This window comes from Brachycentrus maculatus, unplaced genomic scaffold (assembly GCF_059751285.1).
Source record: "Brachycentrus maculatus isolate JH-2025_06_01 unplaced genomic scaffold, ASM5975128v1 h1tg000258l, whole genome shotgun sequence".
Classification (NCBI taxonomy): domain Eukaryota; kingdom Metazoa; phylum Arthropoda; class Insecta; order Trichoptera; family Brachycentridae; genus Brachycentrus; species Brachycentrus maculatus.
The window spans coordinates 1,425,429-1,448,703 of NW_028281009.1; the positions used below are offsets into that span (position 1 = coordinate 1,425,429).

The 23,275-nt window shown below is 35.9% G+C and overlaps 1 protein-coding gene across 2 annotated transcripts; it reads right to left on the minus strand.

The window, feature by feature from the left end:
- Window positions 1–1,083: 1,083 nt before the first annotated feature.
- On the minus strand, window positions 1,084–23,047 carry Cap-D3 (Chromosome associated protein D3). Of its 2 annotated transcripts, XM_088265868.1 has the most exons (17): window positions 22,111–23,047; window positions 19,525–19,685; window positions 18,831–18,950; window positions 18,613–18,756; window positions 17,405–17,602; window positions 16,016–16,189; window positions 14,961–15,260; window positions 13,883–14,067; window positions 11,790–11,940; window positions 9,371–9,628; window positions 8,358–8,469; window positions 6,835–7,006; window positions 5,844–6,196; window positions 3,962–4,044; window positions 3,706–3,870; window positions 2,205–2,342; window positions 1,084–1,497 (listed from the first exon to the last, which is right to left on the minus strand). In XM_088265868.1, exons 1-17 carry the CDS (start codon window positions 22,772–22,774, stop codon window positions 1,231–1,233), a joined length of 3,645 nt encoding a protein of 1,214 aa, XP_088121994.1. In that variant the 5' UTR covers window positions 22,775–23,047; the 3' UTR covers window positions 1,084–1,230. The 2 variants fall into 2 exon arrangements, with proteins under 2 accessions (XP_088121994.1, XP_088121995.1); XM_088265869.1 differs by lacking the exons at window positions 19,525–19,685; window positions 22,111–23,047 and adding an exon at window positions 19,281–19,388.
- Between the last annotated feature and the right edge of the window lie 228 nt (window positions 23,048–23,275).

The following is a 23,275-nucleotide window of genomic DNA, read 5'->3' on the forward strand; positions in this document are numbered from 1 at the left end:
AAAAAAAATTAGAAACTCATTAAAAAAGATAAATGAAAATATACATCCCCACAATACCATTTGTGAAGAAGATATTTTGTTTTCCTTTCAAGGAAGAAGAAGTTTTCCTAATCAACTTAAAGGATAACAATATCGCCCCTTTCCTCTAAAATATTATAAACACCATTTAGATAATGATACTTTTTATGCTCATATATTTATTTCGGGCATATTTACTAAACAAAATGATCTTGGCATGACTTACGTTTATAATGATTTTACAAAAAAGGGTTGATATAATTATCATAATAAACACAATTAATTTTTGAGGTTATTTATTATGATTTTAAGAAAACAATATTTTTGACATAAAAATACACACCTAATGTTTACTACATTGTAAATATTTTTTAGAGTTTAATATATTAATATATATATAATTTTTTTTCTAACAATGTTTTAAACAGAAAATTAGGAACACATAAAAAAATATCAGTCTATAATGAAAATTGAAATATCAAAAAAGGGATTTAGAATATTTAACACTGGAAAGATTGGAGCCATCATTTCGATAACTATTTATTTATTTATTTATGTATGAAGCCGCATACGACTCAAACTATCAAAATAAAATTGTATCTGTGTTTTCTAATATTAATGTTGATATAAGAATATTATGTTTGTATGTAGTACATACAAATATATATGTAGGCTGTGCCCCCATAAATAAAATAATTGAATCAAGAAAACTATATTTATAGATAAGCTTAGAAATCCGAGGTACATTTCCTATTTCCCGATTAAGTAAAACCTCCATATTAATCAGTGGTAAATCAAATGAATCATTTGAAAGGAATGCAAAAGTTATCAACATAATTTTAAGCATGTCCAAATTACTTCTTGTTTAAGAATTGATTTTTAGGAAGTTCCACGGCGAATAAACCCAGTATTTGTATTCATATCAACATTTTGACATTCAAATATTGTTAGTATAAATAAATAAAAATAAAAATATTTCACGTGTCCTTATGTGTTACAAATATAGAGAAGATTACTATTTACTTCACAAGAATCTGACTAGATGTCGCTTCAAACTCGCCCATGGATCACTGGGTTGTATTGAAAAATTGTCTCGAAGACACTTCATTATCTCGGAATACCTATTTACATGAGGCCATTATCTGGTCAGGTTAGTGGAATGTCTTAATTATTGATTAGCGCGAATGCCGCATGAGGGACAGAGATGAAAAACTACGAAGTGTCATCTAAGTTGTTATTAAGAACACGTTTAGCTTTCCGTGTTCGCGTGTGGGTGGATTTAGACCTCTTTTTCCGACTCAGCGGGGTCTCCATCATGCCCTGCGCATCCGGCGCCAGGGAGGAGGGCTCGTCATCCTCGAGGGTGAGGGGTACATTGTCTACTCTGTTCCTTTGAGTGGTGAGTGGAGTCGGCGCGTTCCCTTGCAGAATCCTCACCTCGTCCATCAACTCCCTGTCTTCCTCCAAAAGCTCCTCGATCTATATTAGTTACAAAAACATAAATATAAGAAGGAGTAGCGGATAAGCTGTCCGTATCTGCCACACTGCTAAGGAGAGTTCAAAATTGTTTGCGTTCGGATTTTCACAGCGTATTTTTCTCACTGCTTTCCCCACTTACCTATGACTTTTTAAGTTTTAATCTTGATTGTGTTATATTTTTGCTGCTGTGTGACTGGCAGTGTGTACCATATAAAGGTTAGAAAGCATTCTAAAGAGATAATAGTCGCATGGAACAAGATTTGCGGTTGACGGCAGTGTGTTTCAGCAACTCGAAACTCAAATGGTTTAAATAAGAATGTAATAAAAAAAATAATAGAAATTGGATATTCATTCCTGAATATCCAATTTCTATGGTACAAACTAGTGGAACGGGCATGTTAAGACTGTCCTAGTAACGAAAAAAAAATCGCTTTCAAGGTCAAACTTTGATCACATGATCGCAGCGGCACCAACTCTTAACGGTGGGGAATGACCGGAGCATTTCGCCGTAATGTAACGTCGCTCACAAGACTATAGATGGAGCACTGGGCTTGCTGTACTGACTATACAAATGCTCGCAAATGTCGCATGACGAAATGGCTCCGGTCAGTCCCTACCATAAGAGTGCATACACAGTATGTTTAACCTTAAGTGCTGGTAATTGTTGACTAACTTTTGTGCATTATACAGTATTAGTGAAGAATTACCTCTGGGCGATAATCTTTGAGCAGGTCGTTGACGTAGGCCACCAGGTCGGGTATGAGGGGAGAGGAGGTCCTGCGCAGGCATTTGTGGAGGCTGATGATAGTGGGCACCACCACCTCCATCACATCCTGCTTTGCTTTCTGCAATCAAACAGGATTGTAAAAGATAAATAAATGTGGAGAATCTAATATATAAGATAATTACAAATGTCTAAGGGTTAAAAAAAGCCTAGACCATCCTTACAACTGGTATAAGAAGTATAGCACAAATGTATTGAATATACGAATGCTACTATTGTAAGCTTTCTGATAGTCCATCTATTTATACATACCTTATGCCACGCTTACTTGTGCCAACCGAAAACTCCGCTTTGCATAAACGTTGCGGCGCTTCAGATTTTTCGTGTATTTTTGTGCAGTTGTCCTTGTACATTCGAGCCATAGATTCAGTTGCAAAAATATTACAAATAGAAAGGGTTGCATTTTAAGTGGAATAATCATAGATGACAACGTTCTATTGTAAATCTGGTATTCCAGTTGCTTTAAGTTGTGAGAAGATGCGAGATAGACTTCTACAGCCTTTATTAAGGCTTTTTGTCAATTAGCCACATTGCAATACAATCACTTGTAATGATTTTTGTCGCATTTGGGCTTGTACCATGTAGCCACACAAACTGTCCCATGTTATTGCGAAACGATTGTACAATTAAGTCGCTGTTTGTTCTAAAATATTTTTAAAAAAAGCTTAGAAACGAGATTAAATTAGCTGTCAGAAATTTCAAATCTAAACAATTTATAAAAAAATCATAAATTTTACAAATATTGAAAGAAAAGGATATACATATTATGAAATATCTTTATATCTTTTTTTATTTATATTTTTTTTAACTCTAATATTTATTCAATAATACCCTGGACTGGTTTCTGAAGGGGAAGGTTAATCACCTTCCCTTTATGTGTTAACGATCAAGATAAAACTACGATTATATGATGCAGTGCCCTATGCACCATTGGGTGTGGATGAGGGTTTGAATGAGAAATGAAAATGAAACCTTTATATCTACTTTCACTATGCTATTGACTATATGACTATTAATTAACCCTTAGAGTGCAAACTGTCGATAGATCGACACTATGAATGCGTATAAAATGCGGAGCGTCAGAATACCGACTATTGCGCAATTTGATTTAGGTATCGACCTGTACGGACGTGTCTTAGCGCGCGCATGTATAACGTTTTTAATAAGTTAATAACATTTATAAATAACCATTTAAAATTATTTTGCTGTGAATTTAACATTGATTTTTGTATTTTCTTTAAGTAAAAGTTTTTATTTCTACCTATAAAATGTCAAATTTGTCAAGTAGTGATGATGAAAAGCAATAAGCAATTTATGCAAAATATGTGAAAATAAGCTCAGCACTATAAGGGTTAATGTTAATTATTTGACAGAAAGTGCAAAGCAGTTAATGGGTATGGTGGGATGAACTGATTCCAAATTACCTTTGACACGATGTTGGTGGTGACCCGAGCGGCCATATCCTCGGAGAGTGGTTTGGTCTGCGGAGGACGAGCAGCTCGACGGAGACAGAACAGAGCGTCCCGCAGCACCGCCGTTCCTGCATCCCCTATTTTACTCAACTCTTTTACTTCACGACACAACTTTACCTGAAAAATATTTCATTTCATTAATAATATTAGTGAAGTCATCATTTTGTAGAATTCAACTACATAATATAGTCCTTTTACACGTATTTACCTGGGCGTTAAGTCTGTGAACATCACTCATATTATTCAACATCAGATCATAAACGGTGAGTCGAGTATGACGTTTATCTTCACCTGGAAATATAGTTGGGGTATAAAATTCAAAGCATTTTCCAAAAATGTCAGTTAAGATAAAAGGGTTTGTAAATCAATATTAAAAGTGAATTAATATTCCTAATATACAAGAGAAATATCAGATTTAACACACTTTATACACAAAAATAAATAATGAGGGAAGTACTAGACGGGTGGGAAGGTGGCGTATCAGTAGGGGGCAAAAAGATCTCCAATATAAGGTTTGCAGACGACACAACGCTAATAGCCAACAATGAGGACGAAATGGCTGAACTCCTCCATAGAGTCGAAATAGAAAGCCAGCATTTAGGACTTCAAATAAACAAAAGTAAAACCAAGGTTCTTGTCATCGACCGATTCGGCACCCTGATAAGGAACAATTCTTTAAGGGATTATGAAGAAGTCGACGACTTTATCTATTTAGGTGCACTCATTTCTAAAGACGGAGGCTGTGAAGCAGAAATCCGGAGAAGAATTGGAATGGCAAAATCAGCAATGTCTAGTCTGGCGAAGATATGGAAAAATCGGTCCATACTGAGGAGAACGAAAACCCGTTTAGTGAAATCTCTTGTATTCTCCATTGCGCTGTATGGAGTGGAAACATGGACACTGAGGAAAAAGGAAAGACATATGCTGGATGTGTTTGAAATGTGGTGCTGGAGGAGGATGCTGCGCATTCCTTGGACTGCAAGACGCACAAACGTCTCCATTCTCCGCGAACTGTCAGTGACAGAAAGACTCTCCACGACTTGCAGGAAAAGGATTCTGTCCTACTTTGGGCATATCGCCAGAAAGAACGAGAAGAGTCTTGAAAAACTGGTAGTAACAGGTACAGTTGAAGGCAAGCGGGCAAGAGGACGGTCTCCAACAAGATGGACAGACCAAATAAAGGAATTAACCGGATCCTCGCTAAACGCAGCCATCAAGTTGGCCCAGGACCGGGAAGAATGGAGAGAACTTGTGCACCAAGTGCCTGACATTCCAGAAGACCACGACGCTCAGCATTGAGCAAGAAGATGAAGAGATACACAAAGTGCTTTTTTATTTATTTTCACATTTACGAACGATTAAAAAGAATCAATAATTTTTATTGGGAAAATGCGTCATTGCCAGACATTTGGACCGAAGGAAATTTGAAGAAAAAAACTAGCTAACCATCACGCCGCTTCACCGCTGGGGTAGGCAGAGAGAATAGAACGTCACACCACTCTGTCTTTACAAACATTCTTTGCCTCTTCCACGTTCACGCATCTTCTTATACATACCTGCTGATTGTTTTGACTCCTAACCTGACCGCTTTCAAGTATTTGGCATACCTGATTGTGCTAAGTTCTTCTCGGTCTTTCTCTGCTCCTTTTTCCAATTACATTCGCCTCATAAATTTATTTTACCATTCTTTCCTTACTCGTTTGTTCCACTTAAAGGGAAATTTGTCATTCCATATACATTTAACCTGTTAACCGGGCGGGACGAATAAATACGTCCAACGCATAAATACGTCCAAAGCAAACAATATCGGGTACGGGAAGGACATATGAATACGTCCTTGAAATATATGTTCATTATATTATATATTATGGACATATATTTATCGAACAACAAAGGTATTAGTCATCCATACATGTCTCGACATGAATTTAAGACACGGAGTGAATCAGTATTTGCGCCCATTACAAGTTGTGTAATTGGACAGCGGACCGCCCAGTTAACAGGTTAAGATAGTATAGTATAAGCACTCTCGGGAAACAATTTTTCGAAAATGGCTCTAGGTAAATGACTAAATTATCAATAAGATCGACCTTGCAAGGTAAAGAGTCTCTTCTCCTCATCGGTGACATAGAATTTGGCGTAGGTGGAGTGGCCCTCGAAACGGTTGTAGTAGAAGATGCACTCCACGAAGTTGTGGTAGAGGACGCCCCTGTTACGCTTCACGAGGCAGTTGAGCAGGTAGTAGTGGACCACGTCGCGCACCGCCTCGTCGGGGTCGCACACCAGCGAGAAGTAGTGGAAGTACAGGGCCCCGCGCAGGCGCAGGAAGTCCCCCACCAGCAACTGCGTGAGGAGCTGCGCCGCACAGCGCCGCACCGCCGCCTCCGCGCTGCCGAGGCACGCGCACACCGCCGGCAACATCGGCTCCACGATGGACGTGAATCTAAAAACACATTTTTTATAATTAAAATATAACTTGCTTTTAAAATCACTTTATATATTTTATTATAACTTAACCATAATATCTGCCGGTTTCAAAGTTAACCGCTTCTTTTTCAAGACTGATTAATACTAATTAGACTGATTAGTATTAATCAGTCTTGAAAAAGAAGCAGTTAGCTTCAAAACCGGTAGGCACTTTATGAATGTTTGAAAATGTTTGAAACGATTGTCACAAAATTGATTTTTATGTATTTTTTCAACAAAAAAATACAACTTAGTAGACTCAAAAAATCAGTGTTTGATTTAACATTTAATACATAAATTAAAATGGAGTTATACAAATTAAACGACAAATCTATAAATAAAATATAATAGTGGTTAAAAACCAAATGTTTCTATTCATAATTTAATCATGTCTTACCACAAAGTGAATGCCGAAACATTAAATAACATAATAATTAGATTGATGTAACTAGAATATACGAGATTGGACAGGGATCAGGACCGCCGAGGCGCTGTTTATAGCTGCCCAAGACAAGGACAATTACTCTCAAGTGATAGTCGATGTCAGGGGAACCTGACATGACACAAACAGAAGAAGAAGAACAAGCAGTGGTAGAGTAGAGGGAGGGTATGTACCTGGTGCAGAGATCGGCCAGCACGCACATGGAGTTGACCTTGAGTGGGAGGGCAGAGTGGGGTGCGGCGAGGAGGCGTGCGCAGAGCGGCGCGGTAAGTCCGGCGGTGGAACGCTCGCGTATGCTCATCTTGCCCAGGGCGGCCACGGCACACGCGCGCACATTCAGCGCCACTGCAATAGTATACACAAATCGGGTATATTCAATTAAAAACCACAACCATCGGCCTCTTCATGTATGGAGATATTTATGCATTTCTTCTTTTAGATTACATTGTGCTTTTAGCCTTCTACTCAGGACTTAAGTATACTTATGATGTGCATATCTAATGTACACATAACTAAAAGATACTTTTAATTCGCCTGATTCTACATCAATTCAGTGCAGATAAAGTAGGCAAGAGAGGATATTTTGTAAATAAAAATTATTATTTACATGCGGTGTAACACAATTTAATTAGACTTTTTTTTAATAAATAATTTAATGAAATCAATATGAATTAATGATGTAAATAACAAAAATACTTCAATTCAATACGTAAATATAATAATATAAAGCAAAAATAAAACGGTATGATTTTAGGGTCAAACTTTTGTCATTCTGCATACATTGCAGTTGCAACTGCTACCATTTCACAATTGTAATAACTGTTTTTAAAAAATAACAGTTTCGAACTGCGCAGTTGTTTCCTGCAGTCAAGCATTTTTTTATAACAACAGATTTATTGTTACAAAAGCTGCTATGATTAACTGAAATAAGGTAGCATCTGCCTCTCGCTAATTTTTTAAAATCACTTATCCTTATCGACAATAACAGCTAAAAAAATCAAGAATTTTTACCATAATTATTTGCCATTAAATTTGCAATTGTATAACATAAAACTGTGAAACATGGCACCTTACAAGGGCCTAGAGCAGCCGTGTATATACTAAGCTTTGAGAATAGGTGTCTATGGAGAATTTTAGGCGTGCGGTGGTTTGACTTTGTGAGGAATGAAGAGATAAGGCGCAGGACTCAGCCAGTCTTGGTCACAACTGTTGTTACGGAAAGGCGATTCAGTTGGCTTGGCCATGTACTCCGCATGCCTTCCGAGAGCCTTAACCAAGCTTGCCTCTTTTACAAGGCATCAGGTTCACGCCGCCCAGGACGACCACTGCTGACAATTCGTCAGCAGTTCTCGTCAGAACTTCGGGACGCGGATCTGACTTGGGAGGATGCTAGGGAGCTGGCAGCCGACAGAAAAGCCTGGAGACAATTGTGGACTCCATATGCTCCACCTAGGGAGCGGATATGGTTTAATAATTATAAAATAAAAACATTCTTTCTAGTCTCTACATTATTAGAAGTGTGCAAATATACCCAAAGGAATTCAGTCAGGTAGAAGGGAGGATAATACCCGTACTCTAGTGAAAAATATCTCAAGAGGATTCTTTTGCTCTTTCTCTACCCCGAGGGAGTACTCGAGGTATTCAAATTGGGTGGCCCCAAACCAAGTGTTTTAAACAAATTAGTACATGAACTAACCCTTATGTTCCGATTCGATAAGATCTACCAGTAGCTGGATGATTTGTGGCGAGGGTTTTCTGTCAGCGGCTAAAGCTAAGTCAGCCATAGCCAACAAGGAGGAGCCTTGGATCTGAAACATCAATAGCTCCGGTATAATTCTAAACATATAAAAACTAACCTTTTTTTTTTTTTATTTGTGTAAATGTATTTAAATCACAATTTATACATATTTAGAACTTTTTTTTTGTAGAGACCCACCAAGCCACCTTCATGTCTTGTCGGTGGAGTTCTTTTTAATACATTTTTTATTGTTTTTAACGATTTTAACCTAATATAGACACAAAAAAGGAAAAAAAATTAAGAATATAAACATTTTACAATTTTCATAAAATTAACTCTTGATCATTTACCCATTCCTTTATTTTGTCTTTGTTCCATATTTTATTTTGACCTCTAACATCCAATGGCAACAAATTAAAAATGTTCGGAACGATATGTTGCAGTGTTCGACTCCCATATTTATTGTTAATTCTTGGGACTATCAAACCTTCGTTGTGTGTAAATCGTGTATTATGGTTGTGTACTAAAGGATTTCGATATTTTTGTCTAGTTTGTTGTTCACGATGATACTTCTTAAATAATGATTGATTTCTCAAAGGGGTGTATTTTATTTTATAACCTTAAATGATTTTTTTTTATCACCTTTATAACACAGAACAAAATTCTCCTGCGGTATAATGTCTATCAAACCTCATTCCTTAGTTTTTTTCTCTACCTCCTTCTTTACTCCCGTCTTCCTTATTATCATCAATTTGTAATTTTCATAAATATCCTCCGTCTTACACATTCTCCGGATGTCGGTATTTCTTACTCGGTCTCGCAATGTGGTTATGGATCGGAGAGTCTTCATCTCGAAAAAGTTAAGTTAATAATATAAATAAACGGATAAAAGTTTTTTTTTGGTTACTGTTCGCTATTTATTTGGAAAAGACCCGGCAACTCTGCCGATGGGTAGTGGTTACTATTCCCACCTGGTTGGTGCGCGCACTCAGCAGGCCGGCCTCGCCCTCGGCGGCCAGCTCCCCGGCCCAGCGCTCGTCCCCCCCCAGCAGGCGCGTGAGGTGCTGCGTCAGCGACACGGCAGCGTGCGCGGCCCCCGAGGGCAGCGAGCCGTCGCGCAGGCTACGGATGAGGCGCGAGCGCAGGACGGTTGCTTTTGTGGCGGGGATAGACTTGGACCACTCGCGCAGCACGTCCAGCACCAGAATCACCAGACGCGTGTCGCCAAACTGAAATAATCATCGCAATACATATTGCATACAGACTATGGAATGAATTACCTCTCCTTGTAAAAAATTTAACTTTTTTAATAACTTTTAACCTTTCCCTTCCGGTGTTAAAATAAAAGACGCGTCCTGGAGTTGGGTAGTCACTACACAATAAAAAATTAGCGATTTTAAATTGGAAAAATACGGACATTCATAGCTCATCCCCTTAACCCTTCACTGCAGGACCGCATTGACAGTTCGTCTTCGAGAGACAAGTGAAGTTATTTTGGCGTTCATAGCGCGTCTTTTGGCTAAATTATGAACTATATACGTGAGTTATGAATGTATCTAATCAGTAACAACAAAGAATAATTGCTTATAGTTTTAAAGAACGTTTTAACATTAACTTTTGGGTATGTAACAAATTTGATACACTTTGCAGTGAAGGGTTAATTAATTATAAACGCAGTAAAAAATTACAATAATCTAGATTTATTTGCTGAAAACATTAAAAAACAATCTGACAACTCTCACAAAACAAGCATAGGTCCGCTCTTGTCGGGAGCTCAAGAGCAACTGACCACTAACCAGAGAAAATTGAGCTTTGAGCTCCTCACGCTTACACAGTGCATGTATGCAAGACTGAGATGCGAATATAGTGTCGTGGTTCCCACACACTCTTCACGCGATGTTTATATATACAATACCTCCGATGTACCCGATAAATTATGATTATTATTAACATTATTTTTTAAATTAATGCATAAATATGTTATGGAGGAATACCTAAAATCTTAGCCTTGTCTTTATTATGTTTATAGAGATATTATGGTTATTAGAAGCAATGTGTAATAGGTACACAACACCGGGAAGGGAAGGTTAACCTGTTAACCGAGTGGGACGTATAAATACTTCAAACGTAAACAATATCAAATGAATACGTCCTGTAAATATATGTTGCTCCCTGGAACGGGCGGGACATATATTTTCGAACAACAAAGGTAATTAGTCATCCATACGTGTTTTGACATAAATTATTTTCTATTTGTTTGTAATTTTGTATTTTCCTTTGTGATTTATATATAAATAAAATAAAAAAACATTTTTTAAGTATAAATAAAATATATGAACTTACGTCCGCTGGGCGTGACATACTGACACGTCCTAGTGAAAGAATTCGCCCGTTGTATGTTGCGTAATTAAAAAGTGAACTCCCCGGTTAAAAGGGTAAGAAACGTCTGAGACATTAATTACTATCTATCGTTAGAATCCTAAATATCCATTAAACATTCTCCCTTAGTTTTTCCCTCTACCTCCTTCCCTAAACTTCCTTTTCCTTTGCCTTCCTTATAATCATCAATTTGTAATTTATTTTTAAGTTTTTTTTTAATGTTCATTATTATCTACCCTCTGATTTCAAACATCTATATATGGTATCAAACGTTTTGACCAACATCACTAGTCTGTTTTTGGTTGGTTGATTGCTTATTAGCAATAAGCCCGCCAATGTACTTATTTCTTTTCTGTACATGAAGTTAAAATAAATAAATATTTATTAATTATAGAGCAAGTACTTGGTCTCGCTAAAAGCCGAATTTCAGTCTTCGGGGATATTAGGTGCCATGTTGAAGGCAGCGTTTAACAAGGACCCGCCTGTAAACTCCTTTATTTGGTTTATGCATCTTGTAGTCTTCTTTAAACCCTCATCCGCACCCGATGGTGCATAGGGCACTGCATCATATAAACACAGTGTTATCTTGATTATCAACACATGAAGGAAAGCTGATCAGCCTTCCGCTTCAGGTACCAGTCCAGGGTAGTATTAAATAAATATTAGAGTGAAAATATTACATATTTGACCCTCTCACTGGGAATCGAACTCGAGACTTCCAGTACGGTAGCCGAGCGTGCTGACCATTACACAACGGATGCGGAGGATTTTGTAGTAGGCTGTCCTATCGCTCGCTTATCCCCGTTTTTTCAACTGTTTTCTGTCACTTTTAGTTTCTGGAAACTCTCATTCTATCGGACTCAAAACGGGATGGATTCTTTTCCTGCATGTAGATAGACTATCGGCATCTGCTAGTTGTCGGAAGATGGAGAGACTTCGGTAAGTGCTAATTCAATTAAACAAACTGTAAAATGCTACGAATGTAAAAAAACAAAATTAAAAATTACGAACCATTACTTCGGTAGTCATTTCGTTGTAATAGTCCAGGACGAAGTGTACGTCAGACACCTTGATGTGTCGAGCGACACACAACAGTAGGACCCAACAGGATAGATTGTTCGCCGTACCAATGTGCGTGTACAGGATATCTACCAATCGGAAACTATAGAAAAAATAAAATAAAAGCTCTTTATTTTTCAGAGAGGAGGAAATTAATGAAATGAGATTTTAACATACATTCACATATAAATTGAACGGATAAACTAGAACAGTGGTTCTAAACTTGGGTTCAATCGAACCCCAGAGGTTCGGTTAGTCAATCTTCCGGGTTCGGCGGAGGTTAAAACACACACCCGACTTATTGTATTGTATTGTATTATGACAAATGATACGGTGTACAATATATTCATTTATCCAATAGATCTTGTATATTGTTTGAAAGGAATATATCAAATATTTTGAAAAATGATATGACATATCGCTCACTCCTTTCAACGTCATATATCAAAAATTGACAATTTTCAGTTGTGCATATTTTCGGAATGCCCAAAAAATGTATTATATCCCAGCAGAAGCGGCATATTTTTAACTTAATATTTACCAGCTTCAGGGCAGAAAGTGCTGTTTTTGCATTTTGAAGAAAAGGTATTGTTTAATATTTTTTTAAAACATACTAAATATTTTTCAAATGGAGAACAAACCATCAGGTTTTATCTAAAAAGATTTGTTGCACAGTAAAAAGTCCAATATGTGGCTTGATATTTATTTTTACTACATTTCATTATATTTTTAAACTTTAAAAACGATCTCCTGAAAAACCAAGTTTTTTGATTTATGACGTTGTTGAAAGGAGTGTGCGATATATTCATTAAATAGATCTAGTATATTATTTGAAAGGAATATATCAATCTAGCAATATATGTTTTTTTAATTAAGGGTTCAATGAACCATATGAAACTGGTGGGGTTCGGTACCTCCAACACGGTTAAAAACCAATGTAGAACAAGGTCGAGAAGACGTGATGTAATAGTAAAAACCAAATCTTAGAACTAGATATATTTTCTTTTGACATTTTAAAATATAATATATAATATATAAACCATTGACTAGATCAAGAATGTGTTTTTTTTAACAATAATAGACGAATACGTCTTAAACCGGTATAAGAAAAGCCTATGGTTGCACTATAGTGCAGTGGAAGTTGGTTATAATGCGGGTTTGTGGGAGGCGTATCTGACCAGCGTTATACGATCACCGCAGTACAAACAAATTGTCAAAAATTATAATTATTTTCTATGAATAACAAAACTTCTTTGTCACTTCTTAGGAAACTGCCATTTTCCAACAATTGCGAATAGTATGTCTGGAAATATCTCTTCTAAGGTCTATTTTAGTTTACCTCGCAGTGCTTGTATTTTTTTTTATGCTGGGCACTTTAAAACAAAAATGGCAAAAAGAGACCCGCAGTATATGTATCTGAATGCGCGTTATAAAAGATGCATTATAAGCGGCTTTTACTGTAATTTATATTAGTTTTATATATATAGTGACATATGACCGTAAAGTCTCGGAATATTAGTTTTAATTTAATCCCGCTCATAATAAATTTTGTGACTGTGGATGGTCTTGCTCCATCTCAAAAGATCCTGTGCCATCCATAATGAATGGAAGTCTTCTGGCATCGTAGAGGCCCCTGATAGAGGCTCTTCTTCGAAATCATTACCCTTTCATTGTACTGGTCATTAAAACTCTACATTATCTGTGGTACGGTCATAAAATGGCCAAAGTTCTATAGAGTTCCCCGCAGACTAGACCAAAATAGCATTTTTTATATGTAATTTGATAATATTATTAACACATTGATTGTCAGTGTCAGCCACCGGTGACCGACACAAGTCATTTCGATTGCGTCTTATTGGGCACCAAACGCTGACACTTTGTATCTTATATAGACTTTATATGACAATATAAGGTACAAAGTGTCAGCCTCCGGTGGCCGACGAGGCGCAATTGAAATGGCTTGTATAGGCCACTGGCGGCTGACAGTGGCAGTCAATGTATTAATGTTGAAATTATGATACATATTAGTAATATTGAGAAATTACCTGAGTACTTTGGAGGAGTTATGGAGCATGTTTATACCTCGCGCCAGGTGTCGCCGCATGTTCTTGCGCACAATGGCTTCCATGAGGAGCCACGGGCGCTGTTCATTCGTACTCGGGGTGGCAGAGTACTTGTTCAGGGGAACGAACAGCAGGTTACGTAAAGATTCAACCACCAATTCTTGCGCCTATATAGTAAATACTTTGATAAGGTTCAATAATTCGAGAAAAGAGATAAAAAAATGTTGTTTAATAGTCAGCCTTTACTTGAAGATCAAATATTACCAAAAACTGGTTTTCGGCTAATGGTTTTAAATGTATCTGGAGATATGAACATTTGAAATATTCAATTATTTTTTACCCGCGAGATATTCACTTTCCATTATGTTAACGAAGTGTAATTTTACTACCTTAATATATTTTTCAAAGCTGTATTTGTTTTCTTTTTCGCAAATTAGTGAGAATGTCTGGCGAGACAAGTACAAGAAGGTAGTATGAATATATGTAAAATAACTAAGGAGAGATACCGAAATAACCAGTGCCAAATTTAGAGTAGTGGCTCTTAAAAAAGTTATGAATATTCAGATTAAAGTTATCTAATAGAACATACAAATATATAACTACATACATATACAAAAGTAACAAAATTAAATTTGATTCTTCTCGCTTTCAAAACTGAAAAATCCCCAATCATCCCCATCATTAAAGGATAATTGTTTCATTGTGTTAACTTTAATGCAGTCCCGATAAATCTGAAAGATTCTATTCTCTCTTAGCCGGATAAAATATCTTTATCTTGTGGAATTCCTTATCATAAGACTTTCAGACACTTAAAAAGTTTCAGTATTGTCTCAATACGCAGATTCGATTTTATTACGAATCATAATATTGTATGAATCATGGAAATTCATAATTGTACCGTTTTCATTAATTTTGGATGCATTCCACAAAGCACAATCTTATGTCTCCGGAGTGCTTCGGGAATGGTGGATCTAATTGTATCAATATTCCCAATTCTCAACACAATGAACATAAGCGGGTTGTGACACGGCTGAAGACTTGGCGAAAGAATGGTGTTCACCTTGACTTCAGGATCGGAGAGCTGATTGAGCGGTCCTGCTAGCCAGGCATCCAGGGTGACGGTGTTGGTCCAGCGCTGCACGAAGCCGGTGAGGCAGGACACTGCCGCACACCGCACCATCACGCTCATGTCCCGGCACAGGGCAACTATAGGCTCCAGGCGCTCCCTGGTCTGCAGCGCGTCGTTATTTTTGAGAATATTTTCAATGAGGGTCATGGCCATACGACGCACGGCCACCTTCTCGTCCTTCAGCTTTTGCGCTCCTAGTTCCAATAACCCTTCTTCGCCTGCAAACACTTCCTGAAAAATGAGTATGAAAGGTATTAAAGTGTTTTAATTAACTGTTGCTAGGTTTTTAAGGGATAACATTCTGTTTACATACATTAAGTAGAAAAAGTACCCAGAAATTGTAAAAAAAACATGTGTTATTCATCAAAATTTATGGTGCCTAAAATCTTTAGTGTTCGCCGAACTGGTCCTTAACCCTTTGTTGTCACACAATATTCCGATTGAAATCACGTATCGGAGCACGCTCCGTTTACTTGGTCCGCCACGTTGTAAAAATATTTGAACCTCACAAAGAGAAAAAATAATAGAAAGATGAAAAAAAAAATTGTGGAAAAATTCAGTTAAGTTACTGCACAGTAAAAAGAATATTGTGAAAGATATTTATTAAGTATTTGGAGCATCTCAGTTGTTATGTGAATGTTCTGTTTATGTGAAGAATAAAAAACAAATAAATGAATAAATGTAAAAACCATTTTTTTATAGGGGGGGGAAGTACCTAAAGGGCGAACCGGTTGTTGAAAATTTTGAATCCCATCACTGGGCACAACAGCTATGCCAACGTCTAACCCAATCCTCAGGGATTTTTAAAAAAGCGGGGAATTTCGAAAAAGATGAATAAAAGTCTACAAGTTAGATGTAAGAGCATTGTAGACAGTACAAAAAGTTTTGTTTTCCTTAATTTTGAAAAATAAAAGTTCTTTTAAAAAAACTGCATTATTTATGGGGTGTCCCAATACATAATTGGACAGTGTTGAAACCTTGCTTACCTTAATGGTGGCTTGCATAGTGGTGTTGGCGGAGGAGGAGCAAGCGGCGAGGATGGCCACAGCGCGTGTGCGGACAGTGCTGGAGGCATCCTGGCAGCGGTCACTCACCACACGGATCAGGTCACCGTGGGCCACCTGCTGGTGTTGCTCTGATACGGCGGGCACTAACTGTCCCTATAAATGTTACAATATTCTAATGAAACAGTCCAAGGTGGTAATTAAGGTAGCGAGAATAATCAATCATTGTACAATTATTTAATTTTTTATATTGAAACATTTATTTGTTAATTATATATATACATATAAATACATATACTGTATATATTTATTTCAAAATTTATAAACATAATTAACATTTTTTCACAGAGACTCACCAAGCCACCTTGCTTGTTTTGTTGGTGACATTTTTTAAATTTATTTATACACACAAAAAAAGAGAGAGAAAAAAACTATTTTCCAATTTTCATAAAATCAACTCTTGATCATTTACCCATTCCTTTATTTTGCCTTTGTTCCATATTTTATTTTGGCCTTTTACCTCCGTCGGCAATAAATTAAAAATATTTGGAACGATTTATTGAAGTGTTCTACTCCCATATTTACTATTAATTCTTGGGACCATCAACCCTTCATTGTGTGTAAATCATATATCATGGTTGTGTACTAGAAGATTTTTTAATTTTTTTTCTAGTTTGTTGTTCAATGATGAATAAATGTGAATTCATCATTAGTAGGTCGTGACATAACTTAACATGAATTAACACCGTAATGCAGGACCAAAACTGAATTGATCCTCATTTTAACCCAATCCTGGCAGGAACTATCTTTACAGAGTCTGAAAATTAATCCCCGTATGCGGTGACTGCCGTTAGACATTTTCGACTTTACGAGTGAGTACCTATAGCATAATACTGTCGCTTTGTTCATGAATCTGTTTGAAAACTTGTATTAATGTTTATAAATGTAGTTTCTCAATGCATAAGTTAAAAGACTTACTTAATTATTCAAAATAAGATATTTGGAAAGATAACAAAATGATAAATTGTGGAACATCTATTTATATTAAATTATCAAACTTTAAAAAATCTCACTGGTAATTAAAGTCATTTAAAAATATGTCATCGCATACGGCTAACAGAAAACATATTCCTTGCTGAGATGAGATAGAGTGTGGGTATATTTTTTTAAATTTCTAGAATAAATTTCACAAATGTCTTAGAAGATTACCCGCTGAAACAATACTTTATTTTTCGTCAGTGTTTTTTAAATCAACATTTTCATATTAAAAAAATTAAATATTCAATGTTGAAAGAAGTAACTTCTTAGATAAAGTAAACTTTCACATCAACGATGAATTGAATACAATCTTCAAAAAATGAAATGACTCACAGCTATCTCTGATCCAGGGTCGCTGTGTGATGCGGAGTAATCTCGCGATGTTGATGCAACGGGTTCAGGTTCCGCAACGGGTTCAGGTTCCACAATGGGTTCCGGTTCCATGACCGGGACTGGTTCCGCTTCTTCAGTATTATTGACCACCTGCACCAAGTTCCTATCTTCTCCCGCTACCAGAGTACCCAGGAGCTCCTACAAAAGGGACCGTACCTCGGAATATGGCCAAAGATCATGTGGAGACTTTTATTGATTTTTTGATAAAAATTTCTCTTCCATAAAATAGGATTTTTTGGATTTCGCGTTCGTTTTCCCAGGAGGGTCAAAATAAATATAAGCAATTTTCACTCCAATACTTATTTAATATTCCCTGGACTGGTACCTGAAGTGCAAAGCTGATCGCTTTTCCTTCATGCGTTTACTGCTGCTGTACAAACCAGTGCCCTACGCAGCATTGGATTAAAAGAAGAATAACCATCAACTAGATCGTGGAGTTTAAAAAAATAGTACATTAATCGTGTTCATTATAATGAATTAAACTAGAGATATTATAGTCATATTTAAAAAATTGGAAGACCTTCGTTGTATAATACATATAATAAAATGAAAACAATGAAATAACGGTAAAAATAACATAAAAATAATAAAATGCGTTAACATTAAATTATATACTGATCCCAAGAAAATATAAGTTTCATACATTTATTTTCTTGTAACATTACTTTAAATCGCTTAATACAAAAAGATTTTTGATCAGAAGACAAAATATATGCATGGTAACTGGTCATTTTGTGGCTAAAATGTTTTGGGCATCTACAGTGGAACCCCGAAAATCCGAACAAGGTTTTGAAGAAAAACATTTTAAAAACACGCATAAGACTGAAGAACACATTTATTATTACATAAAATATATAACCTAATTTTGTTGAAAAATTATTTACAAAAATAAATAAGTATTGTACCTGTATTGCTACTCAAGTACTGTAATATTAGAATGAAATGTAAAAATTTGTAAATATTTACTTTAAAAGAAACGTTATTTAGTACTTTATTAACATTAGAGCTGAATGAACAAGAAAAAACACAAAAGGAACACACACAAACTAATCGGCTAGTCCAAACTTTTCCAAATTCGAAGAGGCCCAATTAGTTGGGATCCAGTGTATTTAGTTTGATTAGGTGAAGCAAGACAGCAAACAACTTACGACAGCGAAGAGTCTATATTGAGATTTGGCATTTTTTGAGAGCTTCACGATCCACTTAAGCGACTCGGTGTAGTCCTGAAGAGGCATCAGGGAGAGAAGTCCGGCTACTAAAGTAACACGAGCAGTACGATTATCTGCACGCTCCTGAAAAATATTTCATTACATCTTCTGTTCAACATCAAAATATATGTTAACAGGTGAAAATATTGTATAGTTACCATTCCTTCGGAGTTAATGCACAAATGCTGTAATAAGCAAGTGAATCCAGGCATCGCTTTGGCTCCGTATTTCATAAGGAGAGCCCCGCAATATGTCACACCGGAGGCTTTCCATAAACCCTTAAAGTCAAATAACAATATGAGTGTTAATTTTAAAATACTGTATTACAAAAAAATCAAACTTTATCCGCCCTACACATACGAACGTACGTGATATGCATCGTTTTTTCCGCATCATTGCGCTAACCCTGTGCCAAAAATATGTAATGCGAGACAGAAAGAGGGAACACGCTAGCGAAAAAGTATATCTGTTCTAAAAGCACCTATTATGGCAAAAAAATCTATTTTCCTAATTCTGCAGAAAAAAGTTCTTTTCTAGAGAATTAACTCAGAAAATATCCCGAAGTAGGGTGGTTAATGCTACATTGAACATTTTTAAATTATACATACCGTATTACATACAACCTTAGAATATCAATTTTCCATCCTAGACTCTATTTAGGTCAGAAATTTGTCTGCCCCTTACTGCACACAATAGTGATTACGGCTCACAAGAGCTCAGGGAGAAAGACATTACTGCTATAAAAGAAAGGAAATGAAAAAGGATTGAAGGAGGGATTTCAGAAAAGGATAGTAGAAACAGTAAGAGCACTCGGGGTCGAATACCTTTACTTCCATAAATTAGTGTTAATACCTGAGATTTTTTGTTGCCAGCAAGTGAGGTAAATTTTGGAAGTAGCGCTTTAAAGATAACGCAGAGGACTATTTCATCCGCTTCTTCGTCATCTTCACTTTGAACCAGAAAATCTACTATATTCAAAGCCGTCCGTGACAATTGTAATAAAATTAATTTATCTGAAAAATAATAATTTTTCAATTACTTTCAAATTTCCTTAACACCAAATTTTAACACACCCTCAGCAAACTTTTTGAAGAAAGTGCCACAGAGGCAGGTTTGTATGATTAAAAGTAAGTTCTGAGTAAAACACTGTTTTTAGATATTGCTCACTCCTTTCAACGACATATATCAAAAATCGTCAATTTTCAGTTGTGCATGTTTTTGGAATGTCCAGAAAATGTACTATATCCCAGCAAAAGCGGCATATTTTTAACTTAATATTTACCCGCTACAGGGCAGAAAGTGTTGTTTTTGCATTTTAAAGAAAAGGTATTGTTTAATTTTTTTTTAATATACTAAATACTTTTCAAATGGAGAAAAAACAGGTTTTACCTAAAAAGATCTGTTGCACAGCAAAAAGTTTAATAAGTAGCTTGATATTTATTTTTAACACATTGTATTATATTTTTAAACTTTAAAAACCTGAAAAATCATCTCAGAAAATCAATCAATCTTCTGAAAAATCAAGTTTTTTGATTTATGACGTTGTTGAAAGGAGTGAGCGATATGGTGAAACCCGGATTTTACATGACTGGATTTAATATTTTCCCCCCAATCTTGTGTAATTATTTCAGTCCCAATATATTTTTGTACATTTATTATCCGCATTTACCCCCAATTTTTTTCTCTTGTTTAAGTCGAAAATATCTAGTCATTAGATTTTTTATGCGCTCTGTAACGCTTCCTTTTTTTACATTATTTGCGATCATCATCGTTTACATGCAGTTTTTTGCATTTTTTGTTTGTTTTATTTGTCAAGCCATTTTTTTTTTTTTAAATGTTTTTTTATGATACCCCTTAATTTATACGTTCCCTCCATTTAGGTTTTTGTATGCAAAAAATCTCTTCTGCACAATTTTTCATAAAAAACAAATAAAATGGTTTTTTGTTTTTTTCAATACCCCGCATTTACATGTTCCCTCCATTTAAGTTGTTTTAGTCCCTTAAAAAACATAAAATAGGGGTTTCACTGTAATTTACTATTTAAAACAAATGACGAATATTAAGTTCCTTCATCATCCTTCAAACCTTTAAGTGTATAGGGCACTGCATCATATAAATGCAATGTTATCTTGATCGATAAAACATGAAGGAAAGGTGATCAGCCCTCCCCGCTTCAGGTACCAGTCCAGGGCAATATTAAATAAATATCAGAGTGAAAAAATCACTTATATTTATTTGACCCCCCCTAGGGGTCGAACCCGGGACCCTCAGAATGGTAGCCGAGCGTGCTGTTACTGGGCGGACAGTTATAATTACAGTTATATTAAGTTACCCTTGCGGATTTGTACGAATGACAAGTAAATATATGAACCTGTTAATTTATAAAAGGTACAGGAACATACGTGATTTATAACATAAAAAAGGAATTTTAGCATAAAAATAAGGATCGTCTTGTAAAGCCAAAAATTGTTATTATAAATTTTAATAGAAGACATGCTTGTAAATGTTCTTAATTGATGCTTGATCGTAAAAAGCTTTTGTTAAAATTCTGTATCGTGAATGTTTGTTCCTTCTGTAGGTTGATCCAAAAATAATTAAAACGATAAAAAGTATTTTAACGTAAAAAATTGTATTTTAAAATTTTTTCGAATACAGTGAAACCTGTATCTATCGTTCCTCGAATAATCGTTTTCCCGGATGTGTCGTTTATTTCTTCTACCCCGGATTCATTTCATACAAAAATAGATCGCATTGACTGTTTCTCTATCATCATTTTATCGCATTCATCGTTTGAATTATGCTCCAAACTTGATATTATGTTTGTGTTTTTTTTACATTCTTTCCAATTTTGTTACATTTGACGGATACAACTGAAGAGGTGGATATTGATGAAGAGGAGCCTCTGCCTGTACCTTCATTTTCAGAAGCATGCACACTATTTGAAAGATTGAAACATTTCTACTACGCACATACAATAACTTATGGCAAAAAAAATTATATACAAAGCTGAAAATAAACTGTTGACTTATGGAAATAAAACAGTGAAAAAACTAATGTCGATTATAGATTATTTACAATGCAATTAACTTAAATATTTCTTTGGTTCTCTTCAGCTATGTATTTTTTTAAAGAAGTACATTTATTTGCATCTAAAACTTGTATTCTTCTTAAAATTGAATGGAAATGCAGATTGGGAGGACGGTATCATTACTCGATCGTATCTCCTTGTGTATCAACCTCTAAATCTTGCATTCATTGTTTTCCCGCATTTATTGTTTTCCCGCATTCATAGTTTATTTCGATAGATCCCTTTAAAAACGATAAATAGAGGTTTCACTGTATATATGATTATAGGTCACGATCTACAAGCTGCAGATCACATGTCATATTTTGCCTAGTGAGTTTTGACAAAAGAATGTAGCAGAAAGAAATACCAACCTAACTGGACTGGAGTAACCGCGTTGGTATTACCGATGAATTCTACCAAGCAGCAGATTGTCTCCTCTACACTGTCATCATCTCCCAACTTCAGGTTGTAATTGCACACAGAAATGAAGAGTTCCTTGAGAAGGATTACGAGCTGCCGATTGAGCAGGTTCATCTCTTCCACAAACCCGTCGTCGAAGGAATTACTTTCCACAATCTGGTTTGTGTACTTTAAGCATGTGAGGCAGTGAATGTACATTTGGGAGTGGTAAATGGCATACACTGCGCATCCCGGAATCGTCAACAAAGTCAGATAAGTCCTCGCGGCCAAAAGTGCTCTGACCCTATTCTCTACTATAAACAAATTCTTCAGCGCTTTCTGCAGCAGATGGAACAAAAATGCAATTAACTCTCGGTGATATACTATATTAACTAAGCTACGCCAACTTCTGTCGACATTTTCATAGTCCGAAGATCCATCGGTGTCGTCAATCCACGCTCTTGCAGCTTTCATAAACTCCAATAAGGTTACGTTTACATCGACATGTCGGATCATCCCTTCGTATTCCCGCGGCAAATCGACATTTTCTAAAAATTCTTTAAACCATATATCATCTACCCATTCCTTGCATAATATGTTGAGGTTCAAAGGATGCAATAACGAAGCCACTTCCATTATGAAGCATTAACTTGACCGTTCTTTAGTTGGGTGTAAATTATTGCTAAGCCTGCCAGTGTTTCGGGTGATTACGACTATAAAAAGTTCTAAATAAGTATATAACGTATTTATAATGTAATAATTGTCCCAGTTACGACATATTAATACCATAATAATATAAAAATGTTGTCATACTAATATTTTTACTAAGATATTAAAAACTTTTAACATTATAACCAGAAAAGCTGCAGAAAAGAACATAAACAATGTTTAATCATTTTTTGACGTATTGACCATAGACTACAAATAAAAAATAATCATAAACAATATGACAACGAACATGATGTAAGTACCTAGCTACTTAATTTCAAATACCTACGTGCTGATAAATTGTCGCGGGAAATTCAAAAGTCAATAACTGGATATGAACAGAAGAAGAATATGAAGGTATTTTCAAGGAATGTATTCACCACAGAAGGAAGAGGGTAATTTTTTAAAGAAAAGGTCAGCACGAATCAT